Below are 26,288 nucleotides of genomic sequence, written 5' to 3' on the forward strand. Positions count from 1 at the left end.
TACTGGGTTGTTGTAGAGAACATCTATCCTACGAGGAAGAGGGATCTCATTTGGATCCGGGTGGGGTGGGTCTTGGTTGATTTGGGTTAAAATTCTGTGTTCAGATCTCAACCGTTGGAGTAATCCAACGGCTTAGATCTAGAGCTCATAAAATAAAGAAAACACGAGTCTGTGCATTGTAGTATAATTGTGTATATAGGGTTTATACTTTTCACCACTAAAAGATGGGCGTCGTTCACTTTTAGCACCGAAAGATTTTTTGTTATAAAGTCGTCACTCATTGATTCATTTAAGGGATTCAGTCAGAGTTTGACTGATGTGGCATTAAGTTCGGTCAGGGGTTCAGTGACTTGGCATTAAGTTAATGCTCATTGGTCAATATATGTTTGTGTGAAAAAAAAATAAAAATAAATCCTTACATATTGCTACAATAAGTCTCTAAAATTCCCAACATACCTCTCCTCTTTTGTCATCTTCTTCCTCAGCGGACACCACTCCCTCCTTCAAAACCCCAACTCCCCCATCTCACCATTTTTGTTGTTTTGACTCCCATATTTTTACTTTTCCATTACATCTGTTCAAGAGCCTTAAAGACCCAATATTCAAGATCTTTCTATGTGAGCCTCCATTGATGGGAATTTCACGATCTATTCAAGAGCTCTCCATTGATGGGTTTTCAAATGTTCTTGGAATACACCACACAGGGCAGAGGCAAGAATTCAACAAATTGTCGAAGTTCCAACTCGATTTCAACAAGAACCACTAGGTGGAATTGGAGAGTAGTTAAACCCCTCCAATCTTACATGAAACCTTAGCACAATCTGAGTTTAATTCATCTCTTATTTGAGTCCTAGGCCTTAGCTAGCACAATACGATAATATGAGTGCTTTATTTTCGTAGAGATTTGGCCGGAGAAGATGGAGATACGCCCGGAGTAGGTGTTGAATGGTGGCAAGGAGAGAGAAATTGCAGATAAGGGGAGAGAGAGAGAGGAGAACTAGGAGAGAGTGTAGCATGTTAGGATTTTTTATAGTTCATTTTAATGACATGTCTTGAGTTGGATGCCAAATAAGCATACACATCAACACTTCTAATGTTACAATACTTGATCATATGCCAAATCAGCTTTGACCCTACCCATTACTATAGTAAATCTGATCGAATCCCTTTTATGTCTCATTTTGAATTAATGGGTGACGATTTTGTAACAAAAAATCTTTCGGTGCTAAAAGTGAATAACGATTATCTTTCGGTGACGAAAAATATAATTAACCCGTGTATATATATAATATACAAAAAGGGTTAAATTTGTTGTGTGGAAACAACCAAAGACGTTAATGATCAATACGATTAGCAAACAGTTAATAAAAAATAGAGGAATCAAAAATCAAAATCAATCACATAAGAAACAAGTAATTTGACATGGTTCGACCAATCTTGCCTACATCCATAGGCAACGATGATAAATCTTGTTGATGGGACTGTTAAAGGGGTGGGATTCGCCCGACAAAATACAGATCGTGACATTTTTTATTTTACCTTGTTATTCTTAACTAGTTTGTAGACTATTTTTTCTCCAACTTATATATGGCAAAAACTGAAAATTACATTAATTTGATAAATTTGACAATTTACATTGTTTTAGAAATTTGGCAATTTACATTGTTATGAAAATTTGGCCAAAAAAAAATGTAAACGTAGGTCTGTATGGCCAAAAACCAGTTTAATAACATGTTTGTGGCAAAAAAATAATGTAATCGCAGGTCTGTATGATAAAAAAAAATATAATCGCATGTTTGTATGCAAAAAAAAAAAAGTAATCGCATTCCTTTTTAATAAAAAAAATAATGTAATATAATTCATTTTCAATATAATCCGTGAATACGAATGATTTATTTGTCTATTTGTACTTAAATGAGAGATAATGAAATTATGAAAGTGTAAGAGAAAAGGAAAGTGGGAGATAAAAGAGGGAATATTTGATTTTTAAATTTTAAACATCACAGGAGTGAGAGAGAAGAGAAATTTGATTTTCAAAAATGTGTGTCATGTCAATAATTTATTCCATATTTACATGTTTACTAAATATGCCACCTAGGTGCCACTTAGATTTGGGATTTGTTAGGTTAAAAAAACTTGGGAGTGTGTTTGGAAATACTTCTGTAAATTCGTTTTTAAAATCGATTTTGACTTTAGTTTTTTGAAAGAGTTTTAAGAAATAAAAAACTGTAAAAAATTCATTTGGTTTGTGTTTTTCGAAAATTGTTTTTGGAAACAGAAAACACGAAAATCCGTTTGGAAGATGCTATTTCTGAAAAATTAAAGCAGAAAATTCGTTTGGATAGATGCATATTGTTAAAACAGGGAATACTAATATATACTATACTCATTTAAAAAATAAAATTGACTATAGATTACATTGCTTTATTCATCATTTGATGTATTACAATGATCGATCCACATCATATTAGATATGTGTTCACGATATTGGGACATGATAGCAGCTCCTTGATCATTCGCAATATTGTTGCTCGAGCTTGCACCGCTTGAGCTTGCCCCTGTTGAAGTTGACGGTTGCATATATGAAGGATCCATATTTTCCCATGTATTAAACAAATGATCTTGTTGTGTTCGTTGACGAAGGAAATTATGAATTGCACAGCAAGCAACTACTATAAGTCTTTGTCGAGTTGGCGGGTAGGGGGGCATCAATTTCAATATTGGGAAGCGTGCCTTTAAAACTCCAAAACATCTTTCAATCACCATCCTCATTGACGAGTGCCGATAGTTGAACAACTCTTTGCGTGTACGTGGTCCTCTACCTCGACCATGGTACTCACTTATATGATATCGACCCCCTCTAAAAGGCGGTAAATATCCGGCAATGCAAGGGTATCCAGAATCAACAAGATAATATTGGTCTGCATGTCATTTCATACATCATTAGACATCCAAATATATAATTAAATAAATGTAACGGAAATATGGTTAGAATTTATTTTTGTACTTCCAACAGGATGTGGGAAATGATTCTCTGGTCTTGATATTGCATCTAGAAATACCCTTGAGTCATTTGCAGTGCCTTCCCAGCCCGTATAAACGAATGTGAACATCATATTAAAATCACAGGCACACATGACATTCGATGTTACAATTGATTTCCTTCCTCTACAAGCAGTTAATTTTTCAGCGGGAGCCCATGCACTTATATGTGTACCATCAATGGCTCCAATGCAACTCTGTAAACAAGAGTTTTAAATTAAGTATACTAAACATATTAATGCATACTAAATAATGTTTGGGGTTTACCTCGAACCACGGATAATATTTTGAATTTTGCTTGTATTGGTCTGGTAGTTCAGTTGACCCTTGTTTTATGAGTTCCTTACCGTATCTACATACGGCCTTTAAAGTCTTCCGAAAATGACGTGAAATAGTCTCCGTTGAATGTTGGAATCTATCACTCGCAACTCGATGACGAATATTGTGCCCAATTATGTATAGGAATATGGCCACCTTTTCTTCGAGATACACAGTCCTCGAGTCGTCCAAAAGATTACGTGATCTTAGCTCCTCACATAATTGAATGAAAGAAACCTTATTCAATCGAAATAGTTCGAAGCACACAGTAGATGATCCATTTAGGAGTTCAAATACATACTCACGACCACGTAATGATGAAGTCCGGATAGGATTTCTACTAACACATTGCTCCTCTTCCTCAGCAATATCAAGTAGAATAAGTACAGAAAGAAGATCTTCGGCATCCGAGTCGCTTGATGAAGTGTGATAGTCGGCCATTATTTTCTTAACAACTAAATGAGAGAACTCAAGCTTCTACTTCATACACTGCATGTCAATGAACTTATAAACACAGAACACCAAGTTAAGTTAAGAGTAGTTGTTGTCGTTTATTCATTATTTTCTTGACTTGTATAGTCTTATCAAGTTGAAAGAAAGCAATAAAAACAAAGATGTACATCACTCTTTCAATAAAAGGAAATAAAGACTAGTACAATTATTTACATGTGCTGCATGCACCTACTTGAGCATAGAGAGCTACTTGGTCTTGAATATGACAACTCCAAAGAAGCTAAATTGGCTACTGTGTCTGAATCAACTAGAACCAGGTCTATGTAATAGTGAGCTCATATTATTGTTTCCATGTTGTGTAATAGTGAGCTGATATTATTATTTCCCTGCTCAATCGACAATAACACAACTCAGTACTTTTAGTACAAACATCTCATACAAGCATAAGCATCTCATACAAGCAAATTAAAACAAATGACAATCCCAGATTATCAGTGGAAAAATCTTACTACAATGCAACATTAGAATCTCCACACAAAGAAATACATATATCATTCAGAAACAAAGAACAACAAACCACACACAAATGATTCCTTTTAAGGAGCTCATAACACTTCATGGCCCCTATAAGCTCATAAGCCACCCTTCCCTCATCTCATCTGACATCTCAATAAACATTTTCCTCCAATCAGCATCTTTGAACATAGACAGGGCCTTCACACGAACCTCCACAGGAAATTGTATGCCATTAAGAATGCGCATACAACAAGCTAATGAATCATCGGTAGCTGCACTAGTCGCTTCACAACTTACGGTCCTCAACCTTTCAGCCTTTGCATTCTGAACATTAACAAATGCGTTGAGCGCCTCACTAACGTTACTCAACTTTGATTCCTTCCTCGAACCTTTGGTAGGCAGCATTGACAGTCTCTTCCCACTACGAGTCTTGGGCTCCAATTTTCCAGCTTCTAATAACTCATCATCATCTTCAACATCGATATTGATGTGCACCCCTGAATGCCTGAATTGAGTTTCTAGCTCTTTTTCCTCGTCAGTGTTTGGAGGACTCACAGTGGAAGCGTGATGCAACACACCAGTTGCTGTTGCAGTATTAAAGAGAAGGCCAAGGCTATTATAATTCTCACAACCTTTTTTCTTGTATTGTCCAGCTCCTGGATGTGCCTGCAATTGCAATTGCAAATGCAAATGCATGAATATAATTTTTATATCATTCAGGGAGAAACTAGAAATTGCAAATGCATATATATTATTCATTCAGATATCAAACCAGAATGCCAAATGCATTAGTTGTAGTATAGCTATAAGCTCATAACTCGCAGCAATGCTCAAGAGTTGGTTTTTGTCAAAAGACTAATATATAGAAAAATCGTGATAATAAAGCAATGGGAATACATCAGAGAACACACCATAAAAGTCCAAAAATATTAATATGATATAGTCACTAGCAGGATCTTTAATGTCAGAGTCTCTATCTTAGCAAGTAAGTCCATATAATTGAATTTACACACCTGGGGACCTGATAAGGTAGATAATCCAATCATCAGTATTAAGGTTTTACCATATTTAAGTCATCACAAATCCTCAATAATCAGTGGCAAACCAAGCATTCGCTGTGCAACATCACTTATGTTCTATATTTCACTATAACATCTGACAGCTTTTTTTATGAATAAGGAATATTCTATTATTAAAGTCGCCAGGCAGGTGCAACCCAGATAAGAGAATTACAAATTAGCCAGACTGATGGAGTACAGAAACCAAAAGTGAGACAATTGTCTATGAAAAGATCAACAGGGGTTTCAAAAGTTTTCTTGTGTCTTTCATACCAAAACCTTAACTCTGTAGTTTATGGTACAAGTCAAAAGCTATGCAAACTATGATATGAACAAAATTTGCAGGACTTTAGGCTTTGAGCCAAGTATCAAATGGGTCCAATAATATCTGCAGCCATTGGTTTCCTAAGGGCCCAAGACTACATCAGATTTGTCAGTAACTTAGAATAAACTTTTGACAGATGCATATACAGTTGTGAAAAAATGGAGTGGCAAAGAAACATAGACTAACGAAAGCATGATACATTACCTTCACATAATTTTCCCATACTTCATCCGCAGCCGTAACCGTATTGGTATCTGGATTCCATCCAAACCCAGTATGGTTGAGCAGATCCGAAAAAGCACGGTGCTTCATTTTCAACCGTTGAAATTTTTCTTTTATTTGTTTCAGTGTGTAGGTCCTGCCAGTCTTCGTATTAATTTCCACCAGTATTGCGTTCAAATCTTGTTATGGAAGACCCCATTCTTCATGTTCCCTCTACTAGCTTGCTCAACCATAATATCAATAAATAACTTCTCTAAGACAGTGTTCCACAAAGAATTTTCATCTGCATTCTTATGCGATGACTCCATATCAATAATAATATCTGCATATGTAAGAGTTCCAGTTTAACACCACGAATTTACTGAATTAACCAATCACTCATTAACATTAATGCCTAATGATGTTAACCAAAACCAACCAATCAAACCACTTATATACAGGTTGCTCTAAATCACAAGAGAACTTCATCAGTTTCATATAAATAGGACGTATATGATACCAAAACATCAAATTATATGGTCCCTCTAGAGAGGTAATTAAAAAAATAGTAAGCAATGATATGGAAGCTAGCACCTTCGAAGTCATCAAAAATGAAACTAACAAACTAGTAATGTATGCACAAAGAAAGCAATCTACGTATTGAACTGTATTGTTCAAAATAATCGGTTTATTGTTCATTTAAAACCAGTCCATGGAAACTCCAAACAAGTATAGAGTGACCTCATATATCAACACTGACAGACAGGAAAATAGAAAAAAAGGGCAAATGACAAACAGTTCCGATTCTTCCAGGTACAGCTATTACCTCATGTGGTAATACTTTTTTTTGCAGCAGGTAAAAGCATACTTTGATTACAATTTCTGAATGTCAAAATTTCCATGTTAAAGTTCTCATGAATACTTTGATGCACCAAGAGTATTTTCTACACCGCGCCAAGGCAGTGAAGATGAAAATGCAAAAGTAGTATCATCATCAGCAACATTATCAGTTCTGCTTATCCCTTCCTTAAAAGAGGTGAGTACCCAGATTACATTGTAGATGCAATTGACAATAATGCAACAGAGGTGAAAGTACCATTCACAGTCTTGTTAATGTACTCAATGGGGCTTTATAAGCCGCTTGTGCAGAATACTGATGTGTGTCAAGTGTACTCAATAGTCTGCAATATTTCAAATTTCTTTTAATTTGAAGGTGATTTTATTCAATGGTTTACCATTTTTGTAAATGATGCAAGATTTTTATTCTAAAAGTGGGGAATAGAAAAACTGTTTCACAGGTTTATTGAGAGCCTAACAAATCTATTTGCACATCATGATGTGGATGCATTGAATAATAGGAATATGCTTGCAATGCAAACAAGCATATTCACAGCATACGAGGAAATCTATTTGAAGAAATTATCCAATGCAAACAAGGCAATTCATGTAAAGTAGGACTGGACTTAATCTATTGATTCTAACATGGAGTATATGGGTACTGTTCAAAAGAGTCCAGTCAATCTGAAAGAGGGAGGAAAGATATAAGCTGGAAACTCCATGGCCACCCAGCTGTCTTTTAGACCTCAAAGATCCAGAAGATTCTAATATGTCAGTTTAGCAAAATATCTCCAACTGAAAACCTACCTAGCTGGACAAGACAGTATATGCAAAAGTGAAGCTTGAACATAATAAATACTTGAATGGCAGATAATCATCGAGTCTTTAAGGGGATCAACCATTGGTTCAGTGGTTTTGATCCCAGATAATCATCGAGTCTTTAAGGGAAGTAACCCTGTACCAAAAGGAGAAGAAGAAGTAGATCGATGGATCTAAAAAATTACCAAAGCGGATGGTATGTGGGAGGCAGCTCAGAAAAGGAACCAAGTGGGAGTTTCTCAAATCAGAGATGTTCGGCGATGAAAGATTTCATACCTGAATTGAGAGCTCTGGTAAAAGGACAACCAATTCTCGTGTGACGGGAGAGCTCTGCTAAGGGGAGAGACAATTCGTGTGACGGCTAGGGTTAGAGAGAGACGAGAGAGAAGTGGTGAATGAGGATCGCACGCGACTTACGGAAAATTCTATCCGTCAGTTTCCAAAATAATTTCGCGTGTTTTTGTTGGAAATTGGTCAAAACTGCTTTTTTTTGTTTTCATTTTCTGGTTTTTGAAAACCAAATATGAGTTAAAATTTTTCAAAATTATTTCCTTAAAACTACTACCAAATGAATTTTCAGAACCAAAATCATTTTTAAAAACAAAAAATTATTTTCAAAATCTTTTCCAAACAGACTCTTAGAGTTTCGGGAGAGAGAACTTGTTAAAGTAACCAACGGTTACTAAGCTGACTATACATAAAGTAAATAAAGTATATTTGACTATCATCTAGTCCAAGGTTTGAAATACTCTAATATGAGCAAAGTGGGCAAGCTCCTTCCATGAACCAGACTTAGGGCCCATTGAGAAGAAAGTCATGGCCTGCAATATAGAGGGCTCAGGCCCAAAAGGGAGCCCATCATGAGGCCTTATTCAGTGCTACACGCATATATATATATATATATAGAAGAGAAATTCTCATATAAGGGTCTAATGTAAGGGTATAAAATAAAGGTTTATGTTTATACCATTGATTTGAAATATGTGAGACCCAAGCAGTGGACCTCATTTGTCATCTCTTTCATCCACACCATTAAAATGTAACATTTATTTTACACCCTTACATTAGACTCTTATGTGAGAAATCCTCTATATATATACACAATTGAAAATTTTAAGCCCACTTATCTTTGAATATGGGCCCAAACCCCTTTTTCATATAATCTACTGGTCTACGAGGCATCCAAATCCGAAGCCCATATGGTGCCAAGCCCGCAATCCAATGAGCGCTATTAGCAGACATCATTCCATACTCAACATTGCACCAATTAGCAACTCACCAGGCACCAGGCACCAGGCACCAGGCACCAGGCACCAACTTGACTCGCATTATGTCCTTACTCATAAACCGATTGTAAAATAGTCCGTACATCATCAACCTTACATGGGAGGTAAGATATTTTCAGGTATGATTACTTTCCTGTATAACGTTAGACAAAGCATGCTTACACGTTTGCCATAAGAGCTCAACCTTCCACTCTTTACATGATACGTGGCATGTCCATATGTCCTCTAACACCTAACCTGATAACACCCATCTTTTTACTTACTGATAAGTTCATATATTCTCTCATTTTAATACTCTCTAAACTTAGCTTGGGTAGGTTAATTGGCTCCAAAAAAGACTTATTGCTTTGTTATCTTTATTTTCAGTCTTTCAAAGCAACTAAACTGTTTTTGATGGAAAACAATCAATTTTGAAGATTTTGAGGAACTGTCAATTGGATAATGAAGCTAAGACCTTGAGAATATTGAAGAATATTTTCAGAATTTTTAGTAGAGCCAATTAGCCAAAATTTTGGAGACGAGAATTCTCCAGAACTACACTACCTTTGAAGAAGCGGGTCTAGAAGATTCCTCAGAATTTTGTTGGAAGCATGTGAGATAGCCTTGGAAAGCTAGGACGTCAAGTAGTAATGTGCATATTTTTCAGGATTTTCCAATCAATGGAACATGGTCAGAATCGGTAATAGATGCAACATTTCAGCTTCCAAGTCTACTTAGGAGACAAACTTTCCTTCTATTGTCTTTTCTGTTTAGGAAACCTGGGGTTGTCGTGAGGTTTCCTTGGGGTTCTAGTTTTGATTTAGAGAAAGTTCAGGGTTTCGAGGAAAGGATATTTAAGGAGGATTTCATAGAGACACATAACACACACATACTTGAGCAAATTCTCTTGGCTAACCTTGGGTTCGCTTTTGGTGACTTCTAAACTTTTCATAATTTTACTTTTTTTCGTTGCTGAAGCTCGTCACTTTCGTAATTCACAATAAACCATCTTTCAAAAATAATTCGATTCTCTCAATTAGTGTAGTAATTAATTGTATTGATTATCCGATCCTTGTTGTACGACCTTGTACTTGCGTAACCTATTTTTACTATGGTCTTGTACACTTACGAGTAATTTAATTTAGGATTTTTGTTTGTTACTTTGAGCGATGAAAAATTGCTATCACTTACTTCACAAACCCTAACACATTACTTTACACATAACTTTTTTCATGTAATTAATCCAAATATTCGTCCAAAAGGACACAAGTTAGTAGGCACCATTTCCATGATGAATATCTTTGGACTTCTATAAAGAGCCCTCTCCCACCTTTGGGAAAGGGGATTGTTCATTACAAACCTAAACACTAAGCCTACATTCTACCAGTCTCACAACCAAATACTTAATCAAAACAATATTCTCCCGTTAGTTTCCATCCACAGTCATCTTCTTTATTTTACTCTACTAACTTGACCGTTGGGGCATCCACGACCGCACCACCAGTCCGATCTTGAAGCTTCTCACGCCTATGTTCTTTGTGGAGTTTTACAGGAAATCAAGTTTGCAGACGGCCCTACGTCATCAACACTTGACTTTTCAACAATTGTGCATTTCAGTTTCTACATCTACCACCTCAAATTTACATCAAATTACTTAAATACCCTTTTATTATATAACCTCACTTTTACATCCACTCAATATGTGATAGATTTGAAGGACCTAGTAACATAAAAAAAGTCCAAATTTAACTACCAAATGGTCCCGGCCAGATCAAATCATTGTTGAATCATTTTATTAGAATGATTGTTAGAAGATGGAAGATATCTATCATTTTTCAATACTATTGATTAGCTAGGGTTTGGTCAAGGTAGTCTCTAACTAAATTGGTCACAATTACTTGCTCTCATAAATGACTTTTGCCTAATGACATGGACATTCATCTAACCACTTTAAGTCAAACATTTCAAAATTTACTCTCATGAAGATCGACTTTTAGGTCTTGGCTCCACCAGCTGACTTTAATCTGAACACACAATTTAGTCAAAACTCTAATTTTCAACGTTATTCTTCATTAGCGTGTGGCTTCACGAGCTCTGGGGGGTTGGCCCATGAGAGCGAAATGAATATATATTCGAAGATTTTTTTAAAAAAATTATTGGAAGAACTATGTGTAGATTATTAAATTTTCTAGCCAACTTTGACCATCCTGGGTGATTCATCATCAGCTGGTGGTTTGGTTAGAAAATATTCAGTGGGAGGGATACACCACGTCACATGTCTGATGTGGTGTGCATGTCCCACTGAATGCATGACATGTGTCCATTAAGTGGAATATTTCTTTCTTTTTTTTAATTTAGCCCTGCAACGGTAGCAGTTGCAGAGGAGTCACTTTTAGATAACAAATATATTATTAATTTTTTCTTCAATACATGGATGGATATACACAGTGAACTAAATATGAAAAATTAAATATGAAAATTTGGGAAGACAAAGAACTAGTATATTCTGTCCCTGTCTCTGGGTTCCGGAGGAGAACGGCGATTTGGGTGAAAGCGGTCCAGGGGCGGACCCAAGGCCATGCCAATGGGGTCACTTGACCTCATTAAAAAAAAAATAAATTCATATACCTACTTGCAAAAATTAGACTTTGACCCCATTTTTTTTTTTTTAATTTTGACCCCACTCCTATTACACATTTCACATTTCTTAGGGTAACGCATGATAAATTTAAAATGCCCAATAAGATGGGCTTAACTTTGTAAATTATTGTATTAATTTTAAAGGACGTCTTAGCCCATTAGTGATTAGTAATAATTTATTCTTTAAAGCCCCATAATTAATAACTTATTATTTGGAGTTTGAGCAGACATCATACATGAGCATAGAGCACTTGACCTTCTTGAGCAGTTAGTCCTTATAAAAAGACTTGATAATTCATGTTTAAAATATAAAAAAATTATGGGCAATGTTTATAGATCAATTTTCAATTATTAATTACTTTTGTCCAATAAGATTTTGATTTTTAGTATTTTTTCCATACTTTTGAAAACATAATTAATAAATAATCCAAAAAAAATTTCAGAGACGTTGCTGCCGGACCCCCGCAAATAATTTTTTCCCACTTCCTATATAAATCCGACCCCATGTGCTCAAGAGGCTGAAGCCGCTACTGGAAGTGCGGGCCAAATGGTGAGCCCTAGGACAAGACAAGGAGATCATCAATTAGATGGTCACCTTCAAGAATGGATTAAGATCGGCGTTTTTGCTCTCAATATTTTTCAAAAAAACCAATACAGGGAGATAAAATCAAGGGTTAATTATACTTTTCATCACCGAAAGATAAGGGTCGTTCATTTTTAACATCCAAAGATTTTTTGTTACAAAGTCATCACCCATTGATTCAATTTTGGGCAGGGTTCCCACTGACATGGCATTAAATCAACAAATTTTGACTAACAAATGCTTACATGGCAATATAAGCTGTTTTTAAAAATGTGATGTGGCAATATAAATTATTTTTAAAAAACCCAAAAATTACCATCTTCTCCAGTTGGATGTCCTATACAAGGAGAGCAATAAACAAGGGCCTGAAGATTCCAAAACATGCCCTTATTTCCGCCAGTTGGATGTCCTATACAAGGACAAGATCGACAACAAGGTGGGTAATTCTGGTAATTTTGTAGGGAAGCCCATTAACACAGTTATGATGGTCCGGTCAGAACAACAATGGCCTCTTCAGCAAGAAAATGATAAGAACCAGATTCAATCAGTAATGGAGGAGGATAATGAGAGCGATAACATCATGACGGTTAATTATACATTTCGTCACTGAAAGATAGACGTCGTTCATTTTTAGCACCGAAAGATGTTTTGTTACAAAATCGTCATTCATTGATTCAAAATGAGACAAAACACTTACTTGAGTAGATTTTCAATCAAGCCGTGGCTCATCTATTACTGCATTCTAGTGTGAGTTCCGATTGAACAATCTGGGTCTGCAACCATGGTCAAGGAAGAAAGCCAAGCAAAAGGAGAGGGGTATTACCGTTGGGCAAGGCAATAGCTACTACGGGTTTGGTATGAGGGGCACAGGTTTCTCCGATCTGATACATAGAGTGGTAGCTTCATGCTTGTTGTACCCACTTGCAGCCAAGAGGCACGATTCCTGTGAAATAATTGGGAATCGATCCAAGAATAAAGAAGATGATGAAGTGTACGAGTTCGAGTCCGAGTCCGACTAGTTCGAAAAAGACAGCAAAGAAGAACGACAAGGTGGTTTCTTGGGACTACAATGATTGGTTGGTATGCACTAAAGGACTATAATGGTTGATTGGTATGCACTATGAAGGTCTTCAGATCTTTCTTTCTCATTGCCGGAGCAGATGGTGCTGCCATTTTCACCGACTTCTCTTGTAGAGAAATTTTTTTTAATGCCAAATTTTTTTATTTTCTTTTTAAAACATCTAGTTGGAATTTCTGATTTGTTGTCACATAAGCATTTATTAACAAAATGTGTTGACTTAATGCCACATCAGCATTAACCCTACACATTACTGTAGCAATTCTGATCGAATCCATTAAATGTCTCATTTTGAATTAATGAGTAACAACTTTGTAATAAAATATCTTTCGGTTCTAAAAGTGAACGATACCTATCTTTTGATGACGAAAAGTATAATTAACCCTACTGATGACGATGATAATGGTTTTGAGTTGGTACCAAACAAACAAGTTTCAATATTACCCAAAATTTGATGCACATATAGATGCAATACTTGATAACCCAATTCATTCATTATGGTTATGGTCCATTTCCTTTTGGCTAGTGTGGGCAATAGTATTTGTTTTAATCATGATTATTCTGCCAAGTCTCTTGGGAATCTATTGTGTTGCATAAGTACATTAAAGGGTAAGGTCCACAAAATTGAGTGGTCTTGAGTCTTTATAGCTACATTAATGTGTGTGTGTGTATATATATAGGTCTCCTGTTGCTATCATGCACAAGAAGAAACTCTTATCTCTTTCTTCATCTTGATCGAGTAGTATTATATATAATGGAATGGATAAGCTTTTGTAGCCACTTGAACTCAATAGCGGCCAACTTTGTTCTTAACGTCAGTCAATATATATAAAGCAGGCATGCATTAGAGCATAGTGTGTGTTAATTACCTGACTATACGTAAATCCATTAATTTGTACGGGTAGTAATACTCCAATTTTAATATATACAAGTTGGGGTCCCGCACATCGCGGTATATTCCATTCATCAATTTTCTAATTTTTTAAAAATATTTTTGAAAAAATTTCATTGACTATTGCTTCATATTAATCTTTTCCCACAAGCTTTTAAATAAATTCCACAAATTCTTTCTGAATTGAATATATCATTATATTTAATTAATTCCTAATTTATTGTTCATTTGTCTACTCCCAACTTTCCCCTTTTGTTTTCTTTAAGTTTCGAAAAAAAATCAAATTAGATTAACTACAAACATATGTACGGGCAGTTCATAGTGATATATTTTATCATTTAACTTACTCGAGTGTCGGCAATTGTATTATCATTCTATCGACAACACTTAGCTGACATGTACTTGTTCCGTCTCCCCAACAATATATTCAAATCAGATTAACTACTAACATATATACTTTATAGGCAATTCATAGTGATATCTTTTATTATCTAGCCTACTCGAGTGTCAATACTTGTATTATCATTCCATCGACAACACTTTCCCTGACATATACTTATTCCATCTCCCCAACAACAATGAGTCTTCCGATCATATTTGTATGAAATTGACATTATTTAATATAGTGCATAATTTTGAAATGCATATTATATTTGTTTTTGAAGAATAGAAATTAGTAATTTAGAGAATAATATACCTTTTAAATACACTATTTGATTGCACTACTTTATTATATATATATATATATAGAGAGAGGAGTTATTTCATGAGCTCCTAAAGTGAGTTCCTAAAATGAAGTCCTAACTTTTAGGATTCACTTTTAAGGTCTAAAACATTTTTCAAAAATCTACAAAAAAATATATTTGTTTTTGATCGATTTTACGAACCCAAAGATATATTTCTTGTTCGAAACAAAAATCAAATGAAACCTGAAAAGTGTGTGAAATGTCTTTTGTTTTATATCCAATGATTCAGGATTATCATGTACTTTGCATGTTGAATTTGATTATTGTTTCGAACAAAAAATATTTCGTTGGATTCGTAAGACCGATCAAAATACAAATATATTTTTTTCAATTTTTTTAAAAAATGGTTTGATCCCTAAAAGTTAGGACCTCATTTTAACAACTCACTTTAGGACCTGATGAGAGAATTTCTTATATATATATATTCTTGTGATATACTAATCATCACTTATTAGTTGTACATTTAATGTGATTAGCTTAATATATTCAACATAAAGATTTTCAAGTTATTTATAAGAATAAGAATAGGCACAAAACTTGATTAATATGAATTGGTAGTGAGTGCTTTTAGAAAGAGGAGAAATAGAGAATTCTTATGAATCCACTTGGCAATTGATTTTTCAAATAGATTGTTCAAGTGTCAACTAAAGGGAGCAATTGGTTAGAGCCTCTGTTTTATATATAGGTATAGTTTTATTTTATACTGTATATATATATATTCTTGTGGTATGCTGATCATAATCATGACTTATTACTTGTACATTTAATGTGATTAGCTTAATAAATTCAGCATAAATATTTTCAAGTTATTTATAAGAATAAGAATAAGCACTAAACTTGATTAATATTAATTAAGTGCTTTTTGAAAGAGGAAAAATAGAGAATTTTTATGCATCCACTTGACAACTATTTTTACAAATAGATTGTCCAAGTGTCAACTAAAGGGAGCAGTTGGTTAAAGCCTCTGTTTTATATATAGGTATAGATAGATTTGGACATAAACATATATAATGGTTCATTGAAATGTGTATTTACGTTAGTGTTGTAAAACATATTTAAAGATTGATGAAAAATCTGTTTAATAAGAGGATGATAGTAAAAATAAGAGTAATTTACTGAAAATAAAGATCAATTTACTGAAAATATGATCAAAACAACACACACAAAAGTTTCTCACCTGATGATAGGATAAGTAAGGTAAAAAACCTAGCGCTTGATGATAGGATAAGTAGGGCCAAAAACCTAACGCGTGAACACAAAGATATTTCTCCCAATGAAAATCGAAGCGGTGACATTCCGGGTGACATTCCGAGTACATACTGTTTTACTCATAGATCGAGAAGCCTCTCCATCATGATATGTTTGATCATCTTGTATGTATCGTCCATCATGAATCCAACAGCTAGTACATATATAAAACCTGTACATATGTCGAGAAACCTAGCTGGTGTAAGGTCCTTGGCCGATTAAGATAAAGATTCCTCCAAGTGGACCTTGTTGAAGGTCCATTTGCATGTTGTGGGGGAGGTCTCTGTTACAAATGTGCCTAAAAGCTGCTTACTACATGCCATACGAAACTTACAATTTGACACAACACACAATGAGATACAAACCATTGTCCTATTCATTCTTGCAAAATTATGCCAAACAAAACCACTAATTTTTTTCTCGATTTACAAACCCTCATGAAACATTGGGAAAAAAAAAACATTTTCTCTATTTATTGAAACTTTAAACTTATTTTTTTACCCAAAAAAATAGTAAATATATACATACACACACACACACATATATATATATATAATATATATATATATATGAAACCAAAGTACTGAACTTCTAAATTGTGGCCTTGTTTGCTCTATAAATTAAAATTCACGGCTGCCGGAATACTTGTCACTGCTCACCTGAACTGCCGCCCATTGAAGTTTGTGGTTTATTGGCTACAATTTCAAAGTGATCACCTGATCCGTTGTCTTCATCGTCATCCTCATCTTGGTTTTGATCGCTCTCCGCATCTTCTGTAACCGAATCATGTTGATGATGAGGAGGAGGAGGAGGAGGCCATTGCTGCTCCGGTCTTACCATCAGTGGCACCGCGTTCCGTGGCATGGTAACCGATTGATCACTGGACAAATTATGATCAACAGCTTGTAATCTGTTCTTCTTCTCCCTATATAATGCATCAAGTTGGTAAAAATAGGGACAAGTTTTGGAGTCCTCAGGCCGCCTCTTGTTGCTCTCTTTGACCTTCTTGAAGTACTTGTTGATGTTCTCCCATTTCTCCTTGCATCTCTTCGAGCTCCGATTGTATCCGATCTTTCTCATCTCCGCCGAGATTTCCTCCCACAACGGCCCTTTAGGACCATTGTCTTGATACTTGGAATCCAAACTGCTTCGTATTCTGATTAATGCCTCAACCTCTACCTTAGGCCATCTTGAAGAACTTGTTAAATTAATCTCTCCGTTGTTATCCGTTGTTGATGCTTCCAGATTCGGTTGTGGTTGTTGATGCACTGTTGGTAATGCCACCGGCTGCGGTGATGGGACGGGTACAGGTACGGGGATTTGAGTGGGTTGTGGCTGAGATGGATTTTGTTGTTGCTGTTGCGTTATTTTTTGCAAAAACGACAGCACTGCAGCGTCCTTGGCGGCGGCGATGGACCTTTCGTGGGCTAAAATTTCTCGTTCTCTATTGATTCTCGCCATTTCTTGTTGTCTCCAAGCTTCTTCTTTCACCAGTCTTTCTTGCTCTCTTTTCTCTAGCGCCTCCAAGAATTTTTTCTGCAACTCCTCTTGCTTTTCCACCACTCCCTTCATTAGCTTCTCAAAGAAATCGGTCCATCTCCTCGTCCTCTTCCCTCGTCTCCCTACATCTGATGAGGTCGAGGAAGAGGTCGAATTTGAAATCAGATCCCCAGAAATGTTAGGGAAAGAAGCAACCACATTCGTCTCCAACGGATTCGTAGGCGGCGGTGGGATCAAAGAGGGGTTCAGAGCTTGATTTGCAAACACAGTTGTTGATGGAACAGTGATCTGAGACACAGTAGTGCTAATTATAGGTGGATTATTGGCTACTGACATTGCTGGTTCGGGTATTTGAGGTTTTGATTGGTGATTTTCGAGAGCTTGTAATTGATCGAAGAATCGATAGGTTTTGGTCTCGGATTTACCAGATCGGCCTTCTTTGGTTCTCTTGTGGTACTTGTACACGTTCTCGAACTTCTCCTTGCATTTCTTGCCACTTCGATTATAACCAAGCTCTGCTAGCTTTCTGTACCAACACACATACACAAAGAAAACAAAGAAAAACAAAGTCTTGAACTCAGGGATAAAACAAGAAACAAAAATTTGTACTGATAAGCTAGCTATGATTTACAACCAATTACCTGGAAAGCTCGTCCCACAGAGGGCCTTTGGCGCTGGCGTCGCGGAAGGCCGACTCCATCTCGGACCTTATTCTTAGAAGCGCTAGAGTTTCTTGCCTAGGCCACCTGTGACCGCCAAAACTACTCCGGTCGCTTGCCTTGTCTTCTTCCCCACCACCGCCAACTTCCATGCCATCGTGGTGGGCGGTTAACGGAGGCTGATTTTCACCGCCTGAGGTGGGTGGTGGTGGTGGTGGTGGTGGTGGTGCTAGGACACTTGATGAGTCCCCTAGCATAGGAGTCACTCGTACTGCTACCTCTTCTACCAAATTACAGCTTCAAACAGAGAAAGAGAGAAAATAAAAATAAAAAACTGTCAAAACCAACGACAAAAGATGGTGAAATCTCTACTTTATTTTTATTTTTATTTAATGGAAATCTCTACTTTTTTGAGGATTGATTTTTTTTAAAAAAAAAAAAGAATTGTTAAGATTTGACAACCGGATCCTACACAAAAACAATAAATAAATTTTCTTTGTCACCTTACAAACCGATATGTAATAACTATTACATTTTTTTTTAGGCCGACAACAATATAAGAAAAATTTGTCCTTTCCACGTATGATACCCGTCTAAATTAGAATGGTCAAGTCCGCGAGAACAATGAAAGTTTCTCACCTAACGATAAGATAATTCACTACGGATACCTATTGTTAACTCCACATACAGATGATAGTGATAAATTAGTTGGTTTTTTGTCTGTCCATCTATATCCGGAAAAAACTTAAAAATGGGCCCATGTAGGACACCCTTTTATGCCTTTTTTTTTTAATAGTAATAATGATAATAATTTAATAATGTTAAATTATTATTATTATTATTTTATGGTTGTTAAATTTTGGTGACAAAAGTTAGCATTTCCTTTTTGGGCTGTGTTGGATGGATATATATGTGAGTGATGACCTATGACGGTTGGTATATAAAATTACTTTGTCGCCCCCTAAAATGGTTTAATCGTTGAAACTTGTAAATATTAAACTATATATCATATAAATATACTGTATGTAATTTACAAAAACACCCTTACCTAAAAATAGAAATAGAATAATAAGGAGGGATAAACACACTTGGAGAGATAGGACAATAGAGATCATTGTATGCTGCGTTCAAGAAGGATGAATCACTCGTTCCTAATCTCTCACACACATTAAACAATTATAAGACCCCAAAGATTATAAATATAATTTTCAAAAAAAAATTAAATAAGTGATTGAAAATTCAAACACATGATGTATATATACTTGGTTTACATAGGGAGGCATATCATGTGCGGTTAGATATTAAAAATAGTGGGGTAAGATTGGCACTCTCTACTTGTGGTGGTAAAAGAAAGGGCCTACTTATGATGGAGACAAATGTTAGTTTGACAAATATTGTTTATTCATAATTGTGCAAAGAAATATTTTGCACATTTCAAGTGGGATCCACTATAATTGTGAGATGGGTATAGGTACGGGTATAGGTAAGGACATGTTCTAACGTAAATCCATTTATGACCACAAAATAAATTAATGGTGGCAATATTCAGTTAGTACGCGACTTACCAATATTAAATATGGATCCATAATTTTATGCTTATGATCTAATGACTAAAGCCATATATATATTGTTAGGACCAAAAAATTGTCATCATATTAATCAACCTTCATCACAAATCAATAGCAAGTATATCATCTAAATCAACATTATTTTATCCTTTATCATTTATCTGTTATCAATTTTTAATACTCGGATGCATCTAGCCCAAAAAAACCAAAGCCCTAAAACTTGCAATTATGACCTAGAAGTATATTGACGTCGGCGACATCGAATATTACGCCTATAACACCATACCCTTATACCTTCAAATATATCTCTACTTCGACCATACCCAACCAACCTACATCTGATGTGATCGATCATCACTGGTTTACTTGGTCAACACCACTGGTTTACTTGGTCAACACCCTTTAAAGTCGATGTCCCATCAATCACCTTGTAATCTCCTCGAGACACCTACTAATTATGACAACATATTCGAAACAGCTAATCTATTTTTGAAAAAGACCAAATCTCATGGATTTACTATGACACAAGCCTTAAATACTTTGAATCCAATCAATTCCCAAGATCCTTATTTTGGGCGTTACGAACCAACCCTCTACTATAAAAGAGGCTCAGAGATCAAGTAGAATCATCCTTTTTTAACTCTAAATACTATATTTTCACTTTGCGAGAAATCATATGATGGACTTGGATTTAATCGTCAGAGCTTCCTTGAGCCGAACCCTTCTAGTCAAGGAACCTCTAACGTCTCTTGTGGATTTTTCAGAATTTTCAGTAACCCCTTATCCTAATTTTTTTATTATGAGAATTTTCCCCCACATATATATACAAAGTACTTCTTTGGTGAGGATGTACTTACTTTTTTAAAAAATAAAGAAATTTTTTTTAAGCTGTTGGATTTGACCAATAATTGAAATTGTGATGTAAATATTCTAAATTCTAGTCTCAGTTATTAATCAGATCCAACAACTTAAAAAACAGATCTGTAAATTTTAAAAGTAAGGATGTGCTCACCCTAGAATTTTTGTATATATATATAAATATCAACGTGAACATCTGGTATTGAAATTGATATGACATGCTGAATGTTGGAAGTCAAAATTCCACTTTAGGTTGTTTATCAAACAAAAACAATCCCACTTTAGGTACATGGGTAATGGGTTTTCTTTTGTTTGAATGTCAACAAAATGTTAAGATTTAAAGCAAATTGGAAGGAATATCAGGCTTATGTAATTTTTTTTTAAAAAAAATCAAAAGTTTTATGCATACAAAAAATGTTAAAGATCCTAGTAAATGATATCCCGTCATTCCAATAATTTATTTTGTTCATTGATTAATATAAATATAGGGACTCATAAAATATGATAATTAAACTCTCAATGATTGAGTCGTGAAAAAAGCAAGTGATCAAACTTGCCCTCCACATAGGGCAAAGTAAAAGTGGGGCCCAACTAATCAATCCAACATTGAATGTCCTAAAATAATAGGGTGTAAACTTTCATTTTAATAGGTTTAAAAGGAAAAAATTATTGTGTAAATAGATATTGAAATTTTACATTTTTTTTTTCTCACGTAGGACTTCAATCAAGACAAGTCTTTGAGTCTCTTATTCCACTAATACTAATATAAAATATAGCTTATCAAAAAAAATTACTTTAGTGAACAATATAGAATGTTTATATGTATATATTATTATTTTAAATATAAATAGAGATTTTTCTCAAAAAAAAATATAAGTAGAGATTAATTGGTCATTTTCAATAGAAAAGTGGCCTCACTGATCGAGTTGAAAGAAAACAAAGGCTACTTCATAAATAATTAAATATAATTCTTTTACGAGGCTACTTCCATTACATAGAGATTCTTCAATACCAAAAAATATATATAATTTTTTTAAGAAAAAAGTAATAATAAGGGCTATTATGGGAAATGTGAAAGAAGATAATCAATAAAACAAGTGGTAAATAAGAAGATAAGTAGTTTTTTTTTTATTTTTTTAAGGACAATTACCAATAAAGGCACAATTGGAAAGACATGTTCTAATAAGGATAACCTAAAAAAATTATCAGTAAAGATACAACTCAATTTATTAATAAGAACACAACTTATTAAATTATCTATGTTTCCCTTTTTATTTAATAAAATTACAAAACCTTAATAAATTAGCTCTTTTCATTTTAATTCTCCCACATTTTTTCATTTTAGTTCTTATTTTTTTCCATTTATTAAATGAAACTTCAAAACAATTTATCTCTAAAAAAAATTATATATTATAAATCAACGTAAGAAACTCTATCAAATAAGATCTGTAATCGATATATTCTGAGATGATTATTTTCGCATATAAATTTATCTACAATGCATATAAATTTATCTATAGTGTAGATAAATTCTAATATATACTAATCATAACAAAAACACAACAAAATATACAAAAAAACTATTGCAGATAAAATTAGTGTATATAAATTTAAATATATATTAGGCCAAATGTCACACACATGCCATGTGGTTAGGGTCATTTCTACATGCACCCCTCGCAATACACGGAATTTAAACTTGTGACCAGTATTGAAAAAATCTTAACCAACTGAGCGATTCCTTGTTGGTAAGAAGAAAATAAGTAGTTGTTGCAACTTGCAAGCTAGGCTATCTTGTTTAACCAACTAATGTAAATTACGTATGAGAACCCAACTTTTTACATATTTTATCTTTGTTTAGATCTTCACACTTTGCCTGAGTTTGCAAATATTTTTAAATCAAATAGTTAAAAGTGTTTTATTTTGTTTTTAATTGTAGGATACTTTGCGTATTATGGTGAGATTTGTCCTATTCACTGTAGTACTCAATCTGTAAAATTAAAGTCATGCAACCCCACCCAAACACAAATAACATGGGCAGCTTTAATTTTGTAGTTGTTGTCATGTTTTAAATTGTCATTGTTTGGTGGGGTGGGTTTTATATGATTTACTTGTCTTACAAGACACTATATGCATATATATATATATATATATATATTGTATGTATATGATTTTTATAGTGGTGTGATGTGTTGTAGAAAATTGTTGTGGTGGGATTAGATGCCTTGTACAACTTCACCTGGCTAGCTGGATTGTGGGTATTGATGCCCTTCCCAGTCACTAAATATTAAAAAAAAAGGTAAATTTTTGTGCGCAACTCTCGTAATAGACGGGATTCAAGGGATAGAAAGAATGTACTCAGACTAACGTTCATGAGTGAAGAGATTGTTTGCAGAAATTGAATATCTGACATCTAAATTTTATCTTTTCAATTCTGTCATTTTGAACCACATACTGGTCTGTATATATGCCCCATTATATATTTATATGTGTGTCCATTATTATTTACAACCCATAATTCCGACCACCATAAACCTCTCGCCGTCCTTTAGCAAATGAGCCGTGGTATCGTCATACCTATCTTTTACAACAAGGGTAGATTTCGAACCTTTTTTTTAATAACCAGATTTTGAACTCTTTCAAATTCTTGATTGATTAATAACTTGTGGAAGGTTCCACCCTCATCTCTTCTTCAACCCCAAATTTTCAATTTTTAAACGGAGAGTACGTAGTGGTTATAAACATCTATACTATTAAATCGATTTTCGATGGAAGGAAAAAATAACATATATGGTAGAATCGTAACTATATTCCTGTGCAAATCTTGAATTGTCAAGTCTGAAAAATAAAATTTGATTTTTCTTTTAACTAGTTAAACGATCACATTTATTTTCATATAAGTTTAAGTTTTTTTTTGAATACCGTTGAGAAAATTTTAAGGTGTCAAACTCATATTTTCTATTTTGAAGTTTATTATGAAAAATAAACTATATTATAAACCTACATTTTTTTTATAGAAAGGTTGTATGTCCACTTCAAAAACAAATTTCCTGCATTTAGATTGCACAATTTTTTTTAAAAAAAATTCAAACCCAAACACATCGATAAATATTGTCTACTCTAAACCACGGAATGCACGGTTTTGTTCTCCTGAGCTATCTTCGTAACATTTAGATCTAGAAAACACTTTTTTGTGTTAGAGGTGTTTGACCTTTGCTTATTTATATGCCAGTAAATTAGGTTATGTCAATTAGATGTGAAATAATAAGAATTGACACTTTAATTTTCAAATACTTTAATAAAATATAGTACAGTTAATACAAAAATTGAACTTAAATCATGGGGAGGAGAATGGTGCCGAGCTTCTCTCGTCTTTCCCCCTCCCCTATGTATAGATATCTTTTCTCTTAGTATACTTGCCGAATAAATTGAGTTATATTAGTGTTCTTTCTGTGGATTTGTCGATTGACAATATCGGACTCTAAAATTGATGATGATGAAGATGATGGTAGATATCTCTTTCAATCTACATCCAGATCTGCCTCTGCTTCTACATCTACATGGATGCTAACTTAAATTGCCCGATTTGTTTTGGATGTTGACTCAATCTTATAGATATGGATATGAAGATGCAAGCAGCTTGTTATTTCAATCTTACTTCAATGGTGAAGACGGGAGCTCTATGTTTGTTTGTTTTTTTTTTTCTTACTTTATTTCCAAAATCAGGTGTATATCTCGATGCAGTATCACCGATGTTCATTTGTACCGGGAGGATTTTGTTTCGTTGGATTTCGTCTACTCATTGGGCTTGTTTGGGAATGCTGTGAGGTGCTGTGAGGTGTGATGTGGTGCTGTGAGTTATAAAACTGTGGTGCTGTGAGATGAGTTGAAACGCAAAAAGCTATTGGCGCATAATTTTTAAAACTGTGGCGTGGTGCGGTGTGGTGCTGTGAGGTACGTTTGGCGTATCTAAATTACGGTTATATTATATGACTAATAATATTAATATAAAATCACTTAAGGTTTACCTTGTACATTAATTTAAAATAAAATAATTGACATAATTTGATTACGTAGGACAAGTCAACATATATTGTAAGTGTTTGGGAGTGTGGTGAGGTGTGGTGAGGTACTGTGAGGTAAAAAGTTGTGGTGCTGTGAGGTGAGTTGGAACGCAAAAGCTATTTGGCGTGTCACAAAAAACTGTGGTGCTGTGAGGTGTGTTGCAACTGTATTCAGTTGCAACACAGTGCCAAACTCATACATTATGTATGGAAAATGATCACATGATGTGGTACTGCATTGGTTTTTTCAACTAATACAATTAGACCTTTTGAACTTTAAAAAAAAAAAGAATTCATTAATAATCTACCTTACACAATCTCGATCTTCTTTATAAGATAAAGATTAAATACATAAAAATATATGTGTGTGTATATATATATATAGGCAGCTAACGTTAATTTACTTTGGCCATAATGGAAAAAAGAAGAAGATGCATATAATGATAATGGTAATAATAGACAAAAGGCATACTTCACATGGGGTGTGGGCACGTGCACATGCATGTGAGATGTTGATTAATGTACACTTTGACATCTCCTGCCTTCCATGTGGAATTGTGGATTTACCTCTTTATATTTATCTGGATCCAGCTAAGCAGCCCACCATCCAACTTGACTCCTTTTTTGGACCAATTTTAACTTCCCCTTTTTAGGGTTTTTCTTTTTCTTTTTATTTTTTAAACTTCTTTTATGCAAGATTATTAAGAATAGTAATAATTAGAATGTACATTTTCCCCTCTAACACACATATAAAAGCACATTCACAGAATGTTAATATATAAATAAATTCAGTTTCTTACTATCAACAACATATTTTCTTAAAGGAGATGAACCACATCCGATAATAATTCCGCAATTAAGTGTACACATGCAATAGTACTATTGGGATGGATGATCTCTTGAGAAGGCAAAGTCGTACGAACATGTATTCACGAAAACCAAGCAACGCAAAGTGAACAATATTATTGATATGTATGGGTTGAAAATTCTAATACAAAAGTTTCCATAGTAATTGTTTCGAACTCCCAGAAGTTTCAATGGTAAGTAAATTTCAAAGTGAATGTAAGATTAAATTGCAAGCAATCACAATTCACCAGCCATGTGCAAAGATAAGTTGGAACTTCATTGGAACATGAAGCCATGTGCATCTACAAAACCATATATGATTGATCTTCAAGCTTTTTATTAATCAACCATTATTAACATTGTGATTAATCAAGATTGAAAGGGCCCCATAGTGGGCCCTGAGAAAGCCCATATTGAGCTGGAGAGGGATATGACACTAGCAACGACCTATTACAAGGGATGCTAACAAAATGCTCACGTTTCTCTTACTTTTGTTTCTTCCTTTGTTTCGCACTTACACTCATATCCACATCTATGTGACGTTAAACACAAATATGGATAACCAGATAAGCCTCTTCAACCCCTATTTTTTGGTGTCTTGTTATAGAGCTAACATATGTGGTCATGCACTGGCAGGGCCACCCTAGTCAATTTGGTGCCCGAAGTGACACGGTAACGTGAGGTCCTATTGCACACAAAAAAAAAAATCATAAAGTGAGATCGTACTTATTTGCGATCTTCAATGAGGAAGAGAATAGGGAGAAGGAAAGTT

At 34.6% G+C, this 26,288-nt stretch overlaps 3 protein-coding genes across 3 annotated transcripts; all 3 read right to left on the reverse strand.

The window, feature by feature from the left end:
- Positions 1-2,424: 2,424 nt before the first annotated feature.
- On the reverse strand, positions 2,425-3,801 carry LOC119996910. The gene is made up of 3 exons (XM_038843690.1): positions 3,310-3,801; positions 3,008-3,239; positions 2,425-2,921 (listed from the first exon to the last, which is right to left on the reverse strand). The coding sequence occupies exons 1-3, from the start codon at positions 3,799-3,801 to the stop codon at positions 2,425-2,427; spliced, it is 1,221 nt and encodes a 406-aa protein (XP_038699618.1).
- Positions 3,802-4,335: 534 nt separating this feature from the next.
- On the reverse strand, positions 4,336-6,130 carry LOC119995907 (uncharacterized protein At2g29880-like). The gene is made up of 2 exons (XM_038842378.1): positions 5,917-6,130; positions 4,336-4,995 (listed from the first exon to the last, which is right to left on the reverse strand). The coding sequence occupies exons 1-2, from the start codon at positions 6,022-6,024 to the stop codon at positions 4,438-4,440; spliced, it is 666 nt and encodes a 221-aa protein (XP_038698306.1). The 5' UTR covers positions 6,025-6,130; the 3' UTR covers positions 4,336-4,437.
- Positions 6,131-15,889: 9,759 nt separating this feature from the next.
- Positions 15,890-18,518, reverse strand: LOC119996369 (trihelix transcription factor GT-2-like). The gene is made up of 3 exons (XM_038842963.1): positions 18,163-18,518; positions 16,681-18,047; positions 15,890-16,193 (listed from the first exon to the last, which is right to left on the reverse strand). The coding sequence occupies exons 1-3, from the start codon at positions 18,435-18,437 to the stop codon at positions 16,102-16,104; spliced, it is 1,734 nt and encodes a 577-aa protein (XP_038698891.1). The 5' UTR covers positions 18,438-18,518; the 3' UTR covers positions 15,890-16,101.
- Between the last annotated feature and the right edge of the window lie 7,770 nt (positions 18,519-26,288).

The sequence above is a fragment of the Tripterygium wilfordii genome, chromosome 4, assembly GCF_013401445.1.
Source record: "Tripterygium wilfordii isolate XIE 37 chromosome 4, ASM1340144v1, whole genome shotgun sequence".
In the NCBI taxonomy this organism is placed as follows: Eukaryota; Viridiplantae; Streptophyta; class Magnoliopsida; order Celastrales; family Celastraceae; genus Tripterygium; species Tripterygium wilfordii.

Excerpts from the sequence above, each read along its gene's own strand:
- LOC119996910 (XM_038843690.1), bottom strand. The coding sequence starts at position 3,801 with ATGGCCGACTATCACACTTCATCAAGCGACTCGGATGCCGAAGATCTT. Across the intron at positions 3,240-3,309 it reads AATATTATCCGTGGTTCGAG|AGTTGCATTGGAGCCATTGA; the intron begins GTAAACCCCAAA and ends TCTTGTTTACAG. Across the intron at positions 2,922-3,007 it reads TTTCCCACATCCTGTTGGAA|ACCAATATTATCTTGTTGAT; the intron begins GTACAAAAATAA and ends AATGACATGCAG.
- LOC119995907 (XM_038842378.1), bottom strand. The coding sequence starts at position 6,024 with ATGAAGCACCGTGCTTTTTCGGATCTGCTCAACCATACTGGGTTTGGA. Across the intron at positions 4,996-5,916 it reads TATGGGAAAATTATGTGAAG|GCACATCCAGGAGCTGGACA; the intron begins GTAATGTATCAT and ends TTGCAATTGCAG.
- LOC119996369 (XM_038842963.1), bottom strand. The coding sequence starts at position 18,437 with ATGCTAGGGGACTCATCAAGTGTCCTAGCACCACCACCACCACCACCA. Across the intron at positions 18,048-18,162 it reads CTGTGGGACGAGCTTTCCAG|AAAGCTAGCAGAGCTTGGTT; the intron begins GTAATTGGTTGT and ends GTGTTGGTACAG. Across the intron at positions 16,194-16,680 it reads TTCAATGGGCGGCAGTTCAG|GTTTTATATATGTACTAGCT; the intron begins GTGAGCAGTGAC and ends ACATATGTACAG.